General features: G+C 19.5%; 3 protein-coding genes across 6 annotated transcripts in view; 1 reads left to right on the top strand and 2 right to left on the bottom strand.

Moving 5' to 3' along the window:
• Positions 1 to 9512: 9512 nt before the first annotated feature.
• Positions 9513 to 11310, bottom strand: LOC412442 (retinol dehydrogenase 13). The gene is made up of 6 exons (XM_395899.6): positions 11157 to 11310; positions 10834 to 10999; positions 10577 to 10685; positions 10032 to 10346; positions 9734 to 9941; positions 9513 to 9650 (listed from the first exon to the last, which is right to left on the bottom strand). The coding sequence occupies exons 1-6, from the start codon at positions 11231 to 11233 to the stop codon at positions 9548 to 9550; spliced, it is 978 nt and encodes a 325-aa protein (XP_395899.2). The 5' UTR covers positions 11234 to 11310; the 3' UTR covers positions 9513 to 9547.
• Positions 11311 to 12071: 761 nt separating this feature from the next.
• LOC412443 (regulator of microtubule dynamics protein 1) lies at positions 12072 to 13610 on the top strand. Of its 2 annotated transcripts, none has more exons than XM_395900.5 (4): positions 12072 to 12431; positions 12522 to 12719; positions 12788 to 13036; positions 13140 to 13610. In XM_395900.5, the coding sequence occupies exons 2-4, from the start codon at positions 12579 to 12581 to the stop codon at positions 13485 to 13487; spliced, it is 738 nt and encodes a 245-aa protein (XP_395900.2). In that variant the 5' UTR covers positions 12072 to 12431; positions 12522 to 12578; the 3' UTR covers positions 13488 to 13610. The 2 variants fall into 2 exon arrangements, with proteins under 2 accessions (XP_395900.2, XP_006557288.1); XM_006557225.3 differs by having other exon boundaries at positions 12079 to 12284.
• Positions 13611 to 17140: 3530 nt separating this feature from the next.
• LOC411919 (Wnt7 protein) overlaps positions 17141 to 18781 on the bottom strand; it is a 181017-nt gene continuing 179376 nt past the window's right edge. For 2 of the 3 annotated variants that reach the window (XM_016912433.2, XM_006557224.3), the window contains exons 6-8: positions 18495 to 18674; positions 18052 to 18367; positions 17141 to 17474 (exon numbers count right to left, since the gene is read on the bottom strand). In XM_016912433.2, coding sequence (XP_016767922.1) covers positions 17323 to 17474; positions 18052 to 18367; positions 18495 to 18674 — 648 coding nt within the window. In that variant the 3' untranslated portion in view covers positions 17141 to 17322. The remainder of the gene's footprint in view (positions 17475 to 18051; positions 18368 to 18494; positions 18675 to 18781) is intronic. The other variant, XM_016912435.2, reaches the window with a different exon arrangement.

Raw genomic sequence — 18781 nt, 5'->3', positions numbered from 1 at the left:
CATATTAGATTTAGATAAATGGATTAAAAAAAAATATTAATTTTTGCTATATTTATAAAAATATTCTAAAGAAAATAACTTTTTTCAATATTTTAACTATATTATATAATATTTTTCTCCTATAAAATTATATTTAATTTATTATTATAAATTGATTTTCTTTTGTCGAGATTTTGAACTTATTCAATTTTTAACTCATTGATACTCATCATTTAAGTCACTGAAGAAAGGAATTACGAAAATTCGAATTTATTTTCTTAAAACAGAGACTAATAAAATGAAAATGTTTTTATAAATTAAAATATCTTTAAATATCAAAGCTTTTTTCATATATATTAAAAATATTATAAACTTCTTGTTTAAAACTTCTTGTTTATTAATAAAAAATGAATTTATAACATTTCTAAAGCAAAAAAAAAAAAAAAATCACTGAATAAATTTTGTTTAGCAAAAGAATTAAGAAAATACAATTTTAAATTTACATTGAAATTTTAGATAGAAGATATTTTACTTACTCCTATTGTTTTATTAATTATAATGATAGATAAATTTTGGAATTTAATTTATCTGATAAAATTGATTGAATTAAATAGTTGATTTTGAATATTGTTTTTGATTTGAAAATAATGTTCAAAAATGTAATTGAAAAATAAAAATTAAGATTAAAAAAAGTGTTGCTTATATATAAAATCGATAAAATGCCAGATATCATCGATGTACCAACAAAGTTTACGAGTTGTGTATCTATATAATCCAATGATTATCAAACAAAAATATTTAGATGTAGAAATTGGAAATTGTGATGTAAAATAAATAAATACAGATAAAAAAAATTTGCGAAAAAAATGAAGACTATGATATCTATGATATAAATTGAAATACCAAATATCTTCTACACATCGAAGAACATAATGTTGATCAGGTATAAAAAAAAATACAAAAGTTTTTAACAATTTATATATTTATTTTAAAAATACACATATTTGTATTTTTACACAGATAGTAAAATTATAAATTTTTATAAAATAGCATGATGAAATTTTATAGCATTTACATAGTTTATCTAAAGTACAATAATAAAGTAATAATAATATTTAAAAGCTTAAATATTGCAATTATGGCAATTATGAAATATTTTAAATATTAAGTAAATTTTCTATTAATTTTAATTCATAAAAACTAAATAATTATATTGTCTTTATTCTTAATTATGTTAATCGAATAATACATATGTACATGACTAATATTTAACAAAAAAGTATAACAATATCGTTAAATAATACATTATATAATGTATTAAAACATTAATTATTATATCAATAACATTATTATCTTGAACACATATATTATCGACCAATAGGCCCTTCTAAGTAATTTCGTAATATACGTTGAAATTCTAATATTTCTTCTTTACTATAAGTTTCTTCTTGACCCGCTCTTGCATATTGATTAATAAGATTATCAACGTGTCGTCGTGGTCTTACTCTATTAATTGGAATATTATTTTGGGGATTTCTACGATATGGAACTGCATTATTACGTGCATTCTGTAAATCTTCTCTATTTCCTAATATCGCGTTGTTTTCGTAAATGGGAAGCATCACCATTTTTGATGTTTTTATTATAATTTATTACCTAGAATAAATACAAAGCAAAAATAAGAATATTTACGAACTATTAATAATACTAATATATATACATTATTAATAATGCACTCACTGTTTTAATAGGTTTAACAAATTTTTTGTTTTTTGTTTAAAAACGTGTACTGCAATACGATGATATCAAATTGTATCACTTTCTTCTTTGATTTGCGTTTGCATTGAAAATGCCAAATATTTTCAAATTCACTTGTTCACTCCAAAATTAACTATAAATAAATTATTATAAACAAGTTATTATATATTTTAATTTAAATATAATACGAGATTTATTATTATTAATTTTATTATAATAATATATTACAATTAATTTATTATAATATAATATTTTATTATAATAAAATATAATAAAATAATTCTGTATGTAACTTTATAAAAAATTGAATTATTATTAATGCACTTACTATTTTGAAATGTTTAACAAAAAATAAAACTTCACTTTCTTCTATATAAAATATATTGCACACTGCAATACGAACGATCACAGCTAAGTAACTCTCTGATTCGTGTTTACAGTGAAAATGTCAAATATTTCCAACAGTTCGCACTTATATAGGTAGTCGATCTACCTGAATAACGGTTTTTAAGAATTATTGCACCCTTTTGTCATTTTGTTCAACTATCTAAATTTATTTATTTCCCTTTTTTTAATAATTTCATTTTTTTAACAAATACTATATATGCACATCATGGATATAAAAATTAATTTATACAGTATCATTATGTATTTTTTTTTTGTATATAAAATATGAAAGAAAGTAAATAATAACAATTAAAATCGAAAAAAATTCATTCATATAGTAATAAACAATTGTAAAATTCGCATAAGAAATAGTTATACTTTTAAATTAAAGTAACAATTTTATTTATTTTTTTTACTTTTATAATAAAAAATTATATTTCTTTTTATATCAAAGTTTATTTTAAGCAAAATATATATGGCAACAAATTTATTATTAAAGAAAATATAACAAAATTATGAATAGTATTTGAAATTGATTTTTTAAATATATGAATTTTAAAATAAATAAATATTTATTTATTTATTAAATATGATTCAAATGTTAAAATTTAAAATTTATATTTTTTGTACGAATAAATAATTAAAGTAAATAATAAACTTGAAAAAATTATTCGATATTTAATAAAGATTGTCTCTATTTAATTAGAATTAAATCTTAATTCATTTGATTAATATCATTAATATAATTAATATTTATATTAATATCATTAATTATAATATTAATTTTAATAATAATAATAATATAATAATAATATTAATTTTGTAACATAAAGAGAATATATATTTTCATTTTTATATAAAATAGTTACAATAAAATTTAACTATTCTTATTGTTAAATTAAATTTTAAATATAATAAATAATAAATTGAATTATATATTTATTAAATAATATAATGAAATTTTTTGGAATAAAGATAATGAGAATTTGAAAAGTAACAAAATGTATATTATGTATATATATATATATTATTATATATATACATATATATTATTATACATATATATATTATGTATAAAATTTCATTATTGAAGAAAAGAAATTATAATTTTTTCAAAAATAAAAAATTATCTAATGAAAAATAGAAATAAAATTATATGAATTAACAAAATTTCATTCAAAATTTTTATTAAGTTTTGTAATAATAATTTTGCAATAAAAATTATAAATATAATTATTTATAAGAATTTATTCGTACTTTTTACTCAAAGAACTCATTAATCTTTTATTATAGCATTCTTCAAATAGTTTCATTTTATAACTTTAATTCTTCTTAATCTTTCGAGAATTGCTATAGAATTGTTATTTTATGCGACGAAAGACTAAAACAGCATCCGGTAAATAATATTTTATTCTTAATAGCCATTATGACTAGCAATGACTAGCAGGTTAAAAGTACAAAAATAAGTCTTTATTTTATGGTATGTTTGTAACTACAGGTAATATTATCCCCGTTGCAAATATATTATGTTACTTCCTTATTACTGAAATATATCAGTGAGAAATTTCCTGTTAAATATAATCTCGAAGCAGGTATATACAATTTATGTCAATAAGGACAAAATATATGTAGAAATATGGTTAAAATCTATTAGGTTTATGTCACAAATAGATTTATGATCTTCCGAATAATGAAAAGAGAAAAAGTTTTGTGAAAGAAAGTGTTAATTATGCTTATGCTACGGATTTTCATGTTAATCTGTTGTTTACTCAAAAAATTTTGTATTAATCTACTTAAAATTTAATTTTAATTTATCGAGGCTATTTGCCAATATTTAATTTTCTAGATAAATTAAATTTGCAAAATTAATTAAAAATATAAATTCCTCGTTTTAAAATATGTAATTTCCTGAGAAATGTCCTGTTAAATATAATCTGGAAGCAGGTATATACAATTTATGTCAATAAGAACAAAATATATGTAGAAATATTGTTAAAATCTATTAAGTTTATGTCAGAAATAGATTTATGATCTTTCGAATAATGAAAAGAGAAGAAGTTTTATGAAAGAAAATGTTAATTATGCTTATACTACGAATTTTCATGTTAATCTGTTGTTTGCTGAAAAAATTTTTTATTAATCTAGTTAAAATTTAATTTTAATTTATCGAGGCTATTTGCCGATATTTAATTTTCTAGATAAATTAAATTTGCAAAATTAATTAAAAATATAAATTTCTCGTTTTAAAATATGTAATTTCCTGAGAAATATAATCTGGAAGCAGGTATATACAATTTATGTCAATAAGAACAAAAGATATGTAGAAATATGGTTAAAATCTATTAGGTTTATGTCAGAAATAGATTTATGATCTTTCGAATAATGAAAAGAGAAGAAGTTTTATGAAAGAAAATGTTAATTATGCTTATGCTACGGATTTTGTTAAATATAATCTCGAAACAGGTATATATAATTTATGTCAATAAGAACAAAATATATGTAGAAATATGGTTAAAATCTATTAGGTTTATGTCAGAAATAGATTTATGATCTTTCGAATAATGAAAAGAGAAGAAGTTTTATGAAAGAAAATGTTAATTATGCTTATGCTACGGATTTTGTTAAATATAATCTCGAAACAGGTATATATAATTTATGTCAATAAGAACAAAATATATGTAGAAATATGGTTAAAATCTATTAGGTTTATGTCAGAAATAGATTTATGATCTTTCAAATAATGAAAAGAGAAGAAGTTTTGTGAAAGAAAGTATTAATTATGCTTATGCTACGGATTTTCATGTTAATCTGTTGTTTGCTGAAAAAATTTTTTATTAATCTAATTAAAATTTAATTTTAATTTATCGAGGCTATTTACCGATATTTAATTTTCTAGATAAATTAAATTTGCAAAATTAATTAAAAATATAAATTCCTCGTTTTAAAATATGCAATTTCCTGAGAAATGTCCTGTTAAATATAATCTGGAAACAGGTATATACAATTTATGTCAATAAGAACAAAATATATGTAGAAATATTGTTAAAATCTATTAGGTTTATGTCAGAAATAGATTTATGATCTTTCGAATAATGAAAAGAGAAGAAGTTTTGTGAAAGAAAGTGTTAATTATGCTTATGCTACGGATTTTCATGTTAATCTGTTGTTTGCTCAAAAAATTTTGTATTAATCTAGTTAAAATTTAATTTTAATTTATCGAGGCTATTTGCCGATATTTAATTTTCTAGATAAATTTAATTTGCAAAATTAATTAAAAATATAAATTCTTCGTTTTAAAATATGCAATATGAATTTTGATTGTTGAGAAAAGAATGAAATTCATACATTGCACACGCATCATTCCCAATGGGATTTTTTTAACCAACAATATATTTTGTGATTAGCATTTTTTTTATTAGAATTTTTTATTAGAAAATGATAATAATTTTATTTGAAAAATTTTATTTGAAAATTTGCAAGTTTATAAGATAATATCTAAAAAAATATTAAGATCATTTTTTTTTATAATAATTTAATTTTTTAAAATGAGAACATTTTTTGAAGATTAATATATAATTTTTTATCATTTCTCTGGCGATATAGAAAAAGTGACAATTGTATATATTATTTACATTTTATATATATCATATAAGAAATAAAAATTATAACTTTTATTATCATGACAATAATTAATTATCGTAATAACATAGAAACTCTACGTTACTCTACATTACAATTTTCACTTTTGTTACTTGATTTTATTAGATATAATTCTATTAACGTGTATATATGTATATGTACGTTTATATACATATATTAGATACATATATTATTATAGAAATATATTATTTATATAATAACGTATAATGAATAGATTTGATTAGAATATTTTATATTATAAAATATTATTTTAAAAAACTATGAGAAAATAGTTTTTTGATCAATTCATCCGTTACTTATATATTTATGCATTTTGGACACCAATGCGACAACGATTTATAATGTGAAGATGTTGTAATAATAAAGTTTGTAGAATTCAATTTATTAATTACATCTGTATAGACAAATTCAATATATAGTACTGAACATTTTTATTTATATGTCGGAAATTAATACGGGATTTTTTCTATACATATAATTATTGTTTAATTTTAGTATAAAATTAAAATTGGGATTAACAGATGTGAAAATAAAGTGTGAAATAATTATATAAAAACAAAAACATATTTATTGCCTAAATTGTTAGCAATTTTACCGAATTTTCTCGATTTTGATCTTTTTATTTATGTATGGAAAAGAAAAGACAGAGTCTTAATCTTGGATAGTTTTTATAAACTATTGTTAATTTATTCGATGCCTAAATATATATAGTAAATATTATATATAGTAAAATTGCAAGGAGAGATAGAAAAGATAGAGAATCAGGAATAAAATGTAATAATGCATTGAGAAAAATTACAAGGAAATTGATATATAATAACAGTACGGCTGAAAAAATATTCATTTCTGTTAACGATGATAAACATGGAAAATATCTTGATCTTGGCAATCTCGAAAGCTGTGCAATCACGACAATACTTGAATTGATAAAAGTTTCATCATAAATTTCATCATAAAAATATTTTGTCTCAAAATTCTTTTCAATACTAACCGCACTAACTCACGTTTTATTATAATCACATCGTTAAATTCAATTTTTTTATTATGATACTTGTCCTTAAGATTCTTTGTAATAAATTTTTTTACAAAAATATCAATAAATATACATTAAACATTAGAACTAACAAGACAATATATATTTATTTTATAATTGCGTATAAGCCTCATATAATGAGCAATTTAGATCATTAATCTTTGATTTGGCAATGCGTTTTCCAATTATTTTTTAAATTTAATATTTTATGTTCAAATAAGCTGAAATTTTAAGAGAGGAGAAGAAGGAGCTTTGAATGTAAAATTTTAGTTTCTGTTTATTATTTTCCAAGATATTAATAACAAATTTTTGGTATACATACAGAATACATTGAATTCTGATTACACATATATAGACAATATATGTGTCAATATGGTATGATTGTTATCTATTGTTTGTATAAACAATTTTATTTATAATTTTATAATACAAATATATTATAGCGAATGGCGTCCAAAATGTATAACGGATAAATTGGTTAAAAATATATTTCCTTACAGATTATGATGCATTTAAAATATTTCAAATCTAATGCCAAATATATAAACAAAATATAATATATTTATTATAATTAATTTTTTTAATATTTCGGAAATTATGAATTTACGGCAAATTGAACTATCATGATAATAATTTTTGTTTCATAAATTTTCAATCGACATATGACAATTAATATTGTAAATATTAAAATCGTGCTTATGTTTTAACTATTGGATATTTTTATATTTTATAAACATTTCAATACTATTCAAATTTATATTCTATATATATATATTTTTGAAAATTATTTTAATTTTATCATAAATTTCATTAAATACAAATATTTCCATTATTTATGATTTTTATTAGATTATATAGGCTATAATCTCTATTGTTGGTAATATAATAAATACATTATTTCTAATACTGATATTGCTTGTATAATATTAATGATATATATTCTGTTGTATAACATAAAACAGAATATTGTCAAAATTATATAATTAATTTATAATTTATGTTAGATGTTAATAATGTTAGATTATTATGCAATAAAAATATTATAAACAATTAATAATTTAATATTGTACTACATAAGATATGTTTCATATTGTATCTTTTATAAATGAAACAATATTTTATTATTTAGTATTTTTATTATTCATTTGTATTTTTATTCATTTGTTTATCCAATACAAATATTTTTTTTTCTTTTAGTTAAATAAATTTAATTGGAATAAACTTTAAGTAAAATTTAAAATTTTACTTTATTAAAAACAAAACATTACTAAAATATATATTATCATAATTATAACAAAAAAAAAATTTCTAATCTAATATTTTTTAATTTCATTTTACATTATAATAATCATAAAAAGTAAAAATTAATCACTTATACCACAAATATAATACAACATTGAAAAGTTTAAAAAAAATTAAGAAAACTTTATATAAAATTTGTAATTAAATAAAATTTGAGTAAATTGCAACTTTTGAGAAATATTGAAAATTATAGGATTTTTATCATAGAGCCCAATTATTAATGTTTCCTCTTCATAATCTTTTCCATTCAATTAATCGCTTTCATCCTCCTTCTAATTTTAATACTATAAAACTATAATATTTAAATTAAAATATTTTTTAATAAATTTTTAACATTAATAGATTAATATTTTATACAGATATAACAATATTAATACATTCAAAATTATATGATTTCATTTTGAAGACGATCAAAATCACATTTAATATTAAAAAATACATATTTTACATATGATATTTAGTTTTAAATCGAATAATTTTCATTAAAAAAATATTTTAATAACTTCAAGTTCTTATGAGATATTTTATTATTCTCAGTTGCAATGTAAGATTCTATATAAATAAATAACGATTTCATACTGATGTATATGCTATCATAATCGCATAAAAATATAATTAAAATTTAATATTATTAAAAATTTTTGCAAATAACTAAAATAATATCAAAAGTTTTTTATCATCAATTTATTTATATTATATAAGAATTATCATAAATTTATCATAAATTTAAGTAAAAAATTAAGTATTTTTTTTAATTCAATATATTATATATTTTTTTGTTAAATATATATATTTATTGTCAAGTGCATTGTTGAAATGCTTCTTTTTTTAACAACTAATTACATAGAATGATGAAAGAGATGAAAAAGATGAAAATTAAAGAATATTAGGAGAAAATATTCTGTTTTGGCAGGATTTAATCTATTATTAAATTATAAAGTTGGAAAATAAGGATACTAAATAAAATATAAAATAAAAATAAGAAAAAAAAAAAGAGAAAAAGAATTGAAGCAAAATGAAAGAAAAAAAAATTAAATTTATACAATAGCATAACAATAATATTCTATAAAAAATTGTTATAATTTACATAAATTATATTTTATATAAACAATATAATTTTATATTTTTTACAATTAGTTTTAATTTTTTTTTATAATATTATAAATTTTGCATAAGTACGAAATTCTTATGTTAAAATAAAAAAAAATATTGATCATTTTTTGCAATACATAAAAATAAAATTAATTTTTATATAAATAAATTAAAAATTTTATTTTAATTTAATTATATTATATATAATATAATATAATATATAATAAATATATCTATACAAAAAAATAATTTTATATTTTAGCTATATAATTTAGCTAATCTGAAAAGAATTTTAATAGTATAAATTTTAATAAAATTTATTATATTTAAATCAATTTACATATAATTTAATTTAGTCCATTTTTCACTAACTATCCATAACCATCTTGCAATTTGATCATTTTTTGCTTCATTTGAAACATCTGCTATTTTATTATTACTATAACAAAAAAAAACATATATATATATATATGATATTAAATTTACTAATATTTTAAATTGTAAATATATGAAAACTCTTACACAAAATATTCTCCAGTCACATCATTCAAAGATGGATCTATTGCAACAAATAAAATCGGTTGCGCTCCTTTTAAAGGTGTTTTTATAAATATCCATGTTAATAAATCTGCGAGCAATCTACCAAAATAGTATTGATAAATTCCCATATGTCGCATTATTTCTGTGCGTACTATACCAGGATGTACTGCATTTACTGTAACACCAGTTCCTAAATATATAATAAAAAGAATAATATATTTATGATTCAATTATTATTCAAATTAAAATACTATTTTACAATATATAGCTGTAATATTACCTTTTAATTTATTTGCTAATTCTTTTGTGAACAGAATATTAGCTAATTTACTTTGTGCATATGCTTCACCCGGCTCATAATTTTTTTCACTATTTAAATCATCCAATTTAATTTTTCCACGTTTATGTGCACTACTTGAAACATTTATAATTCTTGATGGTGCTGAACTTTTTAAAACATCTAGTAACAAATTTGTTAATAAAAAGTGTCCTAAGTGATTTACACCAAATTGCATTTCAATTCCTTCTTTAGTATGTTTCTTAGGACATCTCATTACTCCTGCATTATTTATGAGAATGTGAAGATTGTTATGCTCTATAATAAAATTAAAAATGCATTAAATATGTTGCATATATTTGTTATGTATTGCATTATTTGTTATATATGTACATATAAATGCAATGTTTTATATATATATATATATATATATATATTATATTATATTATATTATATATATATATATATATTTAATTTTATATAATTATATATATATTAAATATTGTTGTGCTTAATTTCATTTTATATCTTAACACAAATACTATACCTTGTTTAAATTGTTTCACAAAATCTCTAATACTTGCTTGAGATGCTAAATCACATTCCCTACAATAAACAAATTTATTCTGGCTTTCTATTACAATATCACGACGTGCCTAGAAAAACAAAAAAGAAATTTATAGATTTTGATTTTTATTAATTAAAATTATTTTTATTATTATTATCAATTTGATATTTTATTTTGTCTCTTTTATTAATGGATAATAATAACAACAACAAAAATAATGATAATAATATTAATACAATTTCACATTTATCCATATCTCTACAAGCCATTATAACTTTAGCTTCTCGTTTGGCTAAATCACGAGCTATTTCTCTACCAATTCCAGTATTTGCTCCTGTTACAATAACTATTTTATCATTTAATTTGTCAGTATTGTCATATAAATTTCCACCAAGATAATCTCTGAAAAGAATATACAAAATACTAAATAATGGAATAAAATATAATTTCAGTTTTATCTATATAACAATAAATATATCAATTTACATATTGTATAGACATTATTAATACTAAAAAATTAAAAGATTATAGAAAAAGGATTATAAAACAAATACATTACTTTAATAAATATGCACCACCAATGATGCTTATACCGGCTGAATAAAGATAAAAAGGTTTTGCAATACGCGAAAACATTTTTATATTTTAATTTCAATAATAAGAAACAGCGGTTTAATAAAATATTATAACTTTTTTTTTTATTGTATATTAACTTCTTTATATCATATTTTATTTATATCATGCTTACACGTGCTTTTTAAAAGTAAACAATAAAACTATATATATTTATACTTTATCAATATGAAACCAATATCATAAAATCATAGATTAAAAATAATATAGATTCAATGCATTTTTGTTATTTAAATTGAAAGATCATTATTTTCGTATCATATGCAATATTATCGATTCAGATTGAAATGAAATTACAGAATTATGTGCGTTACAAATACTGAATATGATTTTTTATTTAATTTACTGAATTTAATTTTTTATACAATCAGTAATTCAAACGTAAAATCCTTTAGATTATATATATATATATATATATTAGACATTACAATTTAGATCACATATGATCTAAATAAAATAAGATAGTAAATCTATTCAATACTTTGTTTGTGATGAAACTACAATTTTGCATTGGTTAAAATATATATTACATATATTTTATATATTAAAATATATATTAAAAATATATATTATTATTCAAAAAACAATAAATAAATTTATATATTTTATAGTTTTCTTTTTATTATATTATAAAGCTTTCAATACTGCATATTGTTTAATGAAAACCAAAATAATTTAATATTTAGAAATATTAATTTATATTTGTTACAAGTATTTATTTTTGAAAATACATAATATTGTGATAAATTGAATCAAAAATAGCGAATTTTAATATATATATATTATTGTATATATACAATATATATTAATCTATATGATAGTCTGTTTGAAATTGTGTATATTATCTATATGTATAAATGTGACGTGGAACTTTTGAAATGTTCTGTTATTATTACTAAATATATTTATAAATATTATATATCATATAAATTTTTTATTTTTTTCTGTATATAATTTAAAAAAAATGTCGCTGCGGAAAGGATTATTTATTATGAGACATATAAAAATATCACAAAGATCATTTGTTCGTAGAAGTTTTCAGTTATCACGAAAGGTTTGGAATTATATCTAAGCTCGATCTTATTTTTTATTAATTTTTTCTTATTGAATAATATTTTTAATGTTTATTGCAATCAGAAAAATTTTCTATTTTTAATCATTATTAATTCTGTCATGATAAAATGACTATCTTTTATAAATTGTAAGTGTAAAATTATTAATTATTATTATTAATATTTTATAAAAATATTAATATATTATATAGAAATATTTCATTAATTTTTATTATTAGAGAAACAATCAACATATATTAGTTAAAAAATTATATACTCTGCCTTCATTTACTGCCATGGCTCTTTGGGGTCTTAAAAAAATAAAAGGTGAAAACGAAACAATTATAACTACAAAAGAAGTTTTAATAGCAAAAGCTGATGCATTGTATGATCAGGAGCAATATCAGGAAATATATAAGTTTTTAATAAATTATAAAGTAATTATATCTTTATATCGAAAATACATATATTTGTGAAATTAAACTTAAACTAGAAATTTTTATAGGATAGTGGCGATGTTGAAATTATATGGCGTTTATGTAGAGCAATGTATAAAATGTCTAAGAATGCTAATGAGATAGATGGAAAAAAATTAATTTTTGAAGCTTGCCATTTAATACTTGATGCTATTAAAATAAAAGAAGATCATTGGGTTGCTCATAAATGGGCATCAATTCTTCTTAATTCTAAGACTCTTTATGAAGGAATGAAAGCTCAAATAAAAGAATCATATAATATTAAAAAACATATGCTGGTATATTTTATCTTCTATTTTTAAATAATATTTTTGATTAATTAATATAGTAAATAATATAGTAATTAATATAGTAAAAAGACATAAATATTTAATATTGCAGAGAGCAATAGAATTAAATCCAAAAGAACCAACACTTATGTATATGTTAGGTTCTTGGTGTTATCAAATTGCTGATTTAACATGGTACCAAAGAAAAATTGCATCAGTAATATTTGCGGAACCACCATCTTCATCTTTTGAGGAAGCATTAAAATATTTTGAAAATGCAGAAGAAATTGAACCTAATTTCTATAGCCAAAATTTATTAATGTTGGGTAAAACACATTTAAAATTGAATAACAAAGAAAAAGCTTTGAAATATTTAAAAATGACTGTAGACTATCCTGCAAAAAATGATGATGATCGTAATGCCAAACAAGAAGCACAGAAATTATTAAAAAATTTTTGAAATAGTATATGATATGAATGCAATATATAATAAAATACATATAAGAATTAAAAATATATATATATAAGAATTAAATTAAGTTTTAATTGAAGGAAAAAAATAAATTTAGAATTTAGCATTTAAGTAAAATTTATTTATTTAAAACAAAATACAATGTTACTTATTTGTGATAATTTTTTACACTGATATTTTAAATATATGTATACATTTATGTTTTTATAAATATACATTTTTATTAAAAACTGAAGTAATGAGGATTTAAAAAATTTAATTTTACAATTATAATGTACATTTTATAAAATATTTTTATATGTAATAACTTATAAATAGTATATTTACATATATTTTCAAAAATAAATAAAACATAATTTGATATTAAACAAATTTTCTTGCCTTTTAATGTCATAATTTACAAATAATATAACAATATATATATATATATATATATATATATATATATATATATATATATATATATATATATATTGTTTTTATTTGTAATATTTTTTTATGTTAATTATATACAAAAGAAATTGCATCTTATTTAAATAATATCAATATCAATTAAATAGGGAAATAAAGTAATTTACAAATTGAATTTATCGATCTATAAATTCCTCATAATTTTGTGCTTCTAATATTTCTTCATTTGTACTTCGAAAATATGAATCTTGATAAATTATTTCCATTTGTTGCATTTCGTGATCTGGAATTAGTAAATATCTTCGTCTATCTTCTAACGGGATATTTCGATAAAATTCGAAATATCGTCTAAACATGCAATAGGGACAATTATTTTGATGTTCCCTTATAGCATGTAGGACATCTTCTTGATTGTAGTTATAATACATAGGCATATTAACCATTTTTCACTTATATTGTCTCCCACACGCTAAAATAAAAAATACAAAATATAAAATAAATAAAACTAAAAATATTTAAAATATTAATAAAATAAGAAAATAAATAAAGAAAATTTTTTTTAAAGAACTATTAGTAAAAATAAAATTAATAATTTATTATTACACATAAAACAAATAATGAAAAATAATTGAATAAATTATTATATCATGATAAATAAAATAAATTATTACATTATATATTTTATTATATATTTTAATTTAGATATAAATAATGCGATTTATTATTAATTTTGATAAAATAGAATAAAATAATTTTATTTTATATTATTTCTTCACTTTATTCTACGTAACTTTATATTTAAAAATTGAATTAATATATAATATATTATTAATAATGTACTCACCGTTTTAATATATTTAGCAAAAACGTCTTTTATATAAAGACGTACACTGCAATGCGATTAAATTGTATCACACAAATTCTTTAATTTGTATTTGCACCAAAATGCCAAATATTTCCAACTGGTTCACGTCAAAATTAACTGGATAAAAAAATTATAATAAATTATTATATATTTTAATTTAAATATAATACGAGATTTATTATTATTAATTTTATTATAATAATATATTATAATAATTTTATTATAATATAATAATATTTTATTATAATAAAATAGAATAAAATAATTCTATGTAACTTTATAAAAAATTGAATTATTATTAATGTACTCACTATTTTGAAATATTTAGCAAAAATTAAAACTTCGCTTTTTTTTGTATAAAACTGCAACTGCAATGGAACGATATCACAGCTAAGTAACTCTCTGATTTGTGTTTACAGAGAAAATGTCAAATATTTCCAACAGTTCGCACTTATATAGGTAGTCGATCTACCTGAATAACGGTTTTTAAGAATTATTGCACCCTTTTGTCATTTTGTTTAACTACCTAAATTTCTTTATTTCCCTTCTTAATAATTTCTTCCTTTTAGGAAATTCTATATATATATATATTTGCACATTATGAATATAAAAATTAGTTTATATAGTATTATTATGTACTTTTTTTTTTGTATATAAAATATGAAAGAAAATAAATAATAACAATTAAAATCGAAAAAAAAATTAATTCATCCAATTTATTAGTTATCGAGTAAAAAGCATATACACTGTTTACTTTTATAATTTATGATTTTGAATAAATAATAATTTACGCATTATTTCTATCTTAGCCTATTACCATTGGACTATTAAAATAATAATTGTCTCTAATTTATACGTGTATATATTAATAAAAGTTCATTAACGTAATAATTATTTTATTAGTTATTCGAAGTATATTGTCTAAATGTATCAAGCTATTCGAATGAATGACATAATTTATATATATATATAATATTAAATATATATCGATTATCGCTTTATTATTTATTATGTTATCATTGTATTAACATTTTAAAAGAAATGCAGGAACACGTTTTTAAATGTATTATAAATTCAAATATTTTGAAAATTTCAAATTTCTTGTCTATAATGAATTATATTTTTTAAAATATATAAAAATTATAACATAATATTTTTATAAATAAATGAAAAAATGAAGAAATAAAATTTTGGTACATTTCAACAAAAGTCATATTATTTCCTTATTTTTATTAAAAAAATAATTCAATGAAAGAAATACCATAAATATGCTATAATATTTACGCATTAGTTTACGATTAATAACTTTGAAAAGTTTTAGGAAAAACTTCCCAAAAACATTTTAAATGGAAAGCTATATTTCTTAGATATTCAGAATATTATAATAAACACAAATTTTAATTTTCGCAGAAAAGGATAAGAGGTAGCTATATTTTTAAAATGAGTTATTTTATTTTACTTTTAGAATGTAAAATATATTTTCTTTTGTATTAATATTTATTTTAGATAAAATAAATATGACAATACGGAGAATTTGTTGAATACAAAGAAAGAAGTATTTGAAATGAATTTTCTAAAGGAATATGAATCAATTTAAGATAAATATGTATGCATTAAATATGATACAAATTTTAAAGTTGAAAAACAAATGAATGACTCAAATGAACAATAAATTAATATAATATTAAATTAAAATTAAATTTTAATTTATATCGATATTAATTTTAATTTTAAAATAATAGAGAGAATATACATTTTTATTTTTACATAAAATAGCTAATTAGTAATTAAATATAATTAAATTATTATCATTTATGATTTAATTTATATATTATAATTTTAATTATTTTTTATTTTCATCCTTCATTATATATATATATATATATATATATATATATATATATATATAACATATTTTCTCCAAAAATTTAATAAATAATTGAATTTATCCTAATTTTATTATTTAGATCTAATTGTGTTTAATATAGTTTGAATCTTCAATTTGATTCCAAAATTTCAATTGTAACTTATTATGTATTAAAATTGTTATTTATTAAAATAAAATTAAGAGTGAAACATACAAATTGGAATATTGTATTAATTATTAATAGATATTTTTTCCATAATTCCATTTATTTAATATTTCTTATTGCAAAATAATTATTTCTCTTTTAATCTCTCGAAGCTACCTCTTATCTATCATTTAGCAATTTGCCATTATTTTATTTCTTAATATCATAAATATATATAGTAACAAAAATTTTACAAAAACTTACAAAGTTTTTTTATTGAATATTATTATAGATTAATTTAAGCATAAAAAGGAACGCTTTGTTAATTATTACAGTTATATGTATTTATTTTTATAAAAATTTCGCATTCAATGTTACATTATTTTCGATGAAACGCAAATTTATTTATTTTATTTATAGAGATTGTACATTCTCTAATATTTAGAGAATTTAATTTAAAAAGAAATCTTTTTTGTCGCTTTTGTTATGCCTAATACATATTTACATTATTAAGATTGCAAACACATTCGAATGTTTATTTGCACGTGTATTCCTCTGTACGCTCGGTACACGTTTCACAATGCACGCGGCAGCACCAATGAAATTTGCATTTGCACTGCCACGTTCTTGTAAATTGATGTGTATTATAACCGCGTCCACAGCACATTAAATCACATCCATCGGTACCTAAAAAATTAATTATTTTATTTTTTTTAATATAAAAATAATATAAAATAAATTTCTTTAAATATATTGAGAAAAAAATTGTCTTTTAGTATTGAAAAGAATTAGAGATTTTATACAATATATTTAAATTTTTGATTATTTAAAAAAGAATTATCTAAAAAAAAAATTACAATACAAAAATTTAACATTAATTATTTACTTTAACGTCGAATATTAGGATAAAATGAAAAATCAAGATTATATAATATATATAATTTTAATGGACATCCTTTTAGATTATTTTCTTTTTTTTATTTTAAATTATATCATTAAAATCAATTTATTTATAATTTAATAATTTTATAAGCCTTGACATTATTGTTTTTTGTATTTGTTTTGATAAAATTTTAAAAATGCTCGATAAATATGTATATTCTATACAAATAAATTTTTTTATATTTTGTTAAAGATAATTTAGTTGATTATTAGTATGATTATTTGCAATTTGTATGAATTTTTACATGATACAATAAAACATAGAAATAATCAATAATTAGATAGAAGAATAAATAGCTGATATAATACAACAGTAATTTACCTTTACTTGTACGATTACAATATCTGCCTTGTGTTCCCAGGCTTCCTTGCACCAAATCCGGCTCGCAATAATTAGGGGATGGTTGTAGAAAAACCAACTCGTTTCTCTTTGGAATCCTTTTCTGTCCCACGCTCGATCCACCGTTCGATTTCGTTCTTTTTAACACTAAGTGCGGCCTTCTTGGTTTCGTCGCTTTTTTGGGGGGTTGTCGATCATGTCGGGACTTTCCAACATCGTTCGGTTTCCCTTGGGTTTTCGCATCGTTTCCTAAAATCGGCACCATTTCTGCCGATGTCGAGTGTAACGTTTCTAAACTCTATAAAGGACATAAAGTTTGTGAATAATTTATAATATAATGATAAAGTGTACGAAGTAACGGTACATTTATGGTATCGTATTAGATTTCGAATTTACCTGTCTCGATACATTTTTATAAAAATTACCTGCATCGTAGGGGGTGGCGGTGGAGTAATCGCTATAACAGGCCTGGCTCTGTAATACTTTTTCATCAATGCATCGCCGATCTGACGAAAACTAGGCAAAGTTCGCCAGCAGGTTCTCACGGTGCAAGAGCCGGACACGCCATGACATTTGCATTCTGTTCGCAGGAGAGCTTTAACTATCTGCAAAGAAACAAATATTTACACGATTCGACTAAGCAATTCATATCATTTATCGCTATGTGATTTCAAATCTCTACGTTTTATTCCATGTTAAGAATTTATTGCTT

The sequence above is a fragment of the Apis mellifera genome, linkage group LG5, assembly GCF_003254395.2.
Source record: "Apis mellifera strain DH4 linkage group LG5, Amel_HAv3.1, whole genome shotgun sequence".
Classification (NCBI taxonomy): domain Eukaryota; kingdom Metazoa; phylum Arthropoda; class Insecta; order Hymenoptera; family Apidae; genus Apis; species Apis mellifera.
Note: the sequence above shows the minus strand (reverse complement) of the source record. Positions and strands in the feature narration are given on the sequence as shown.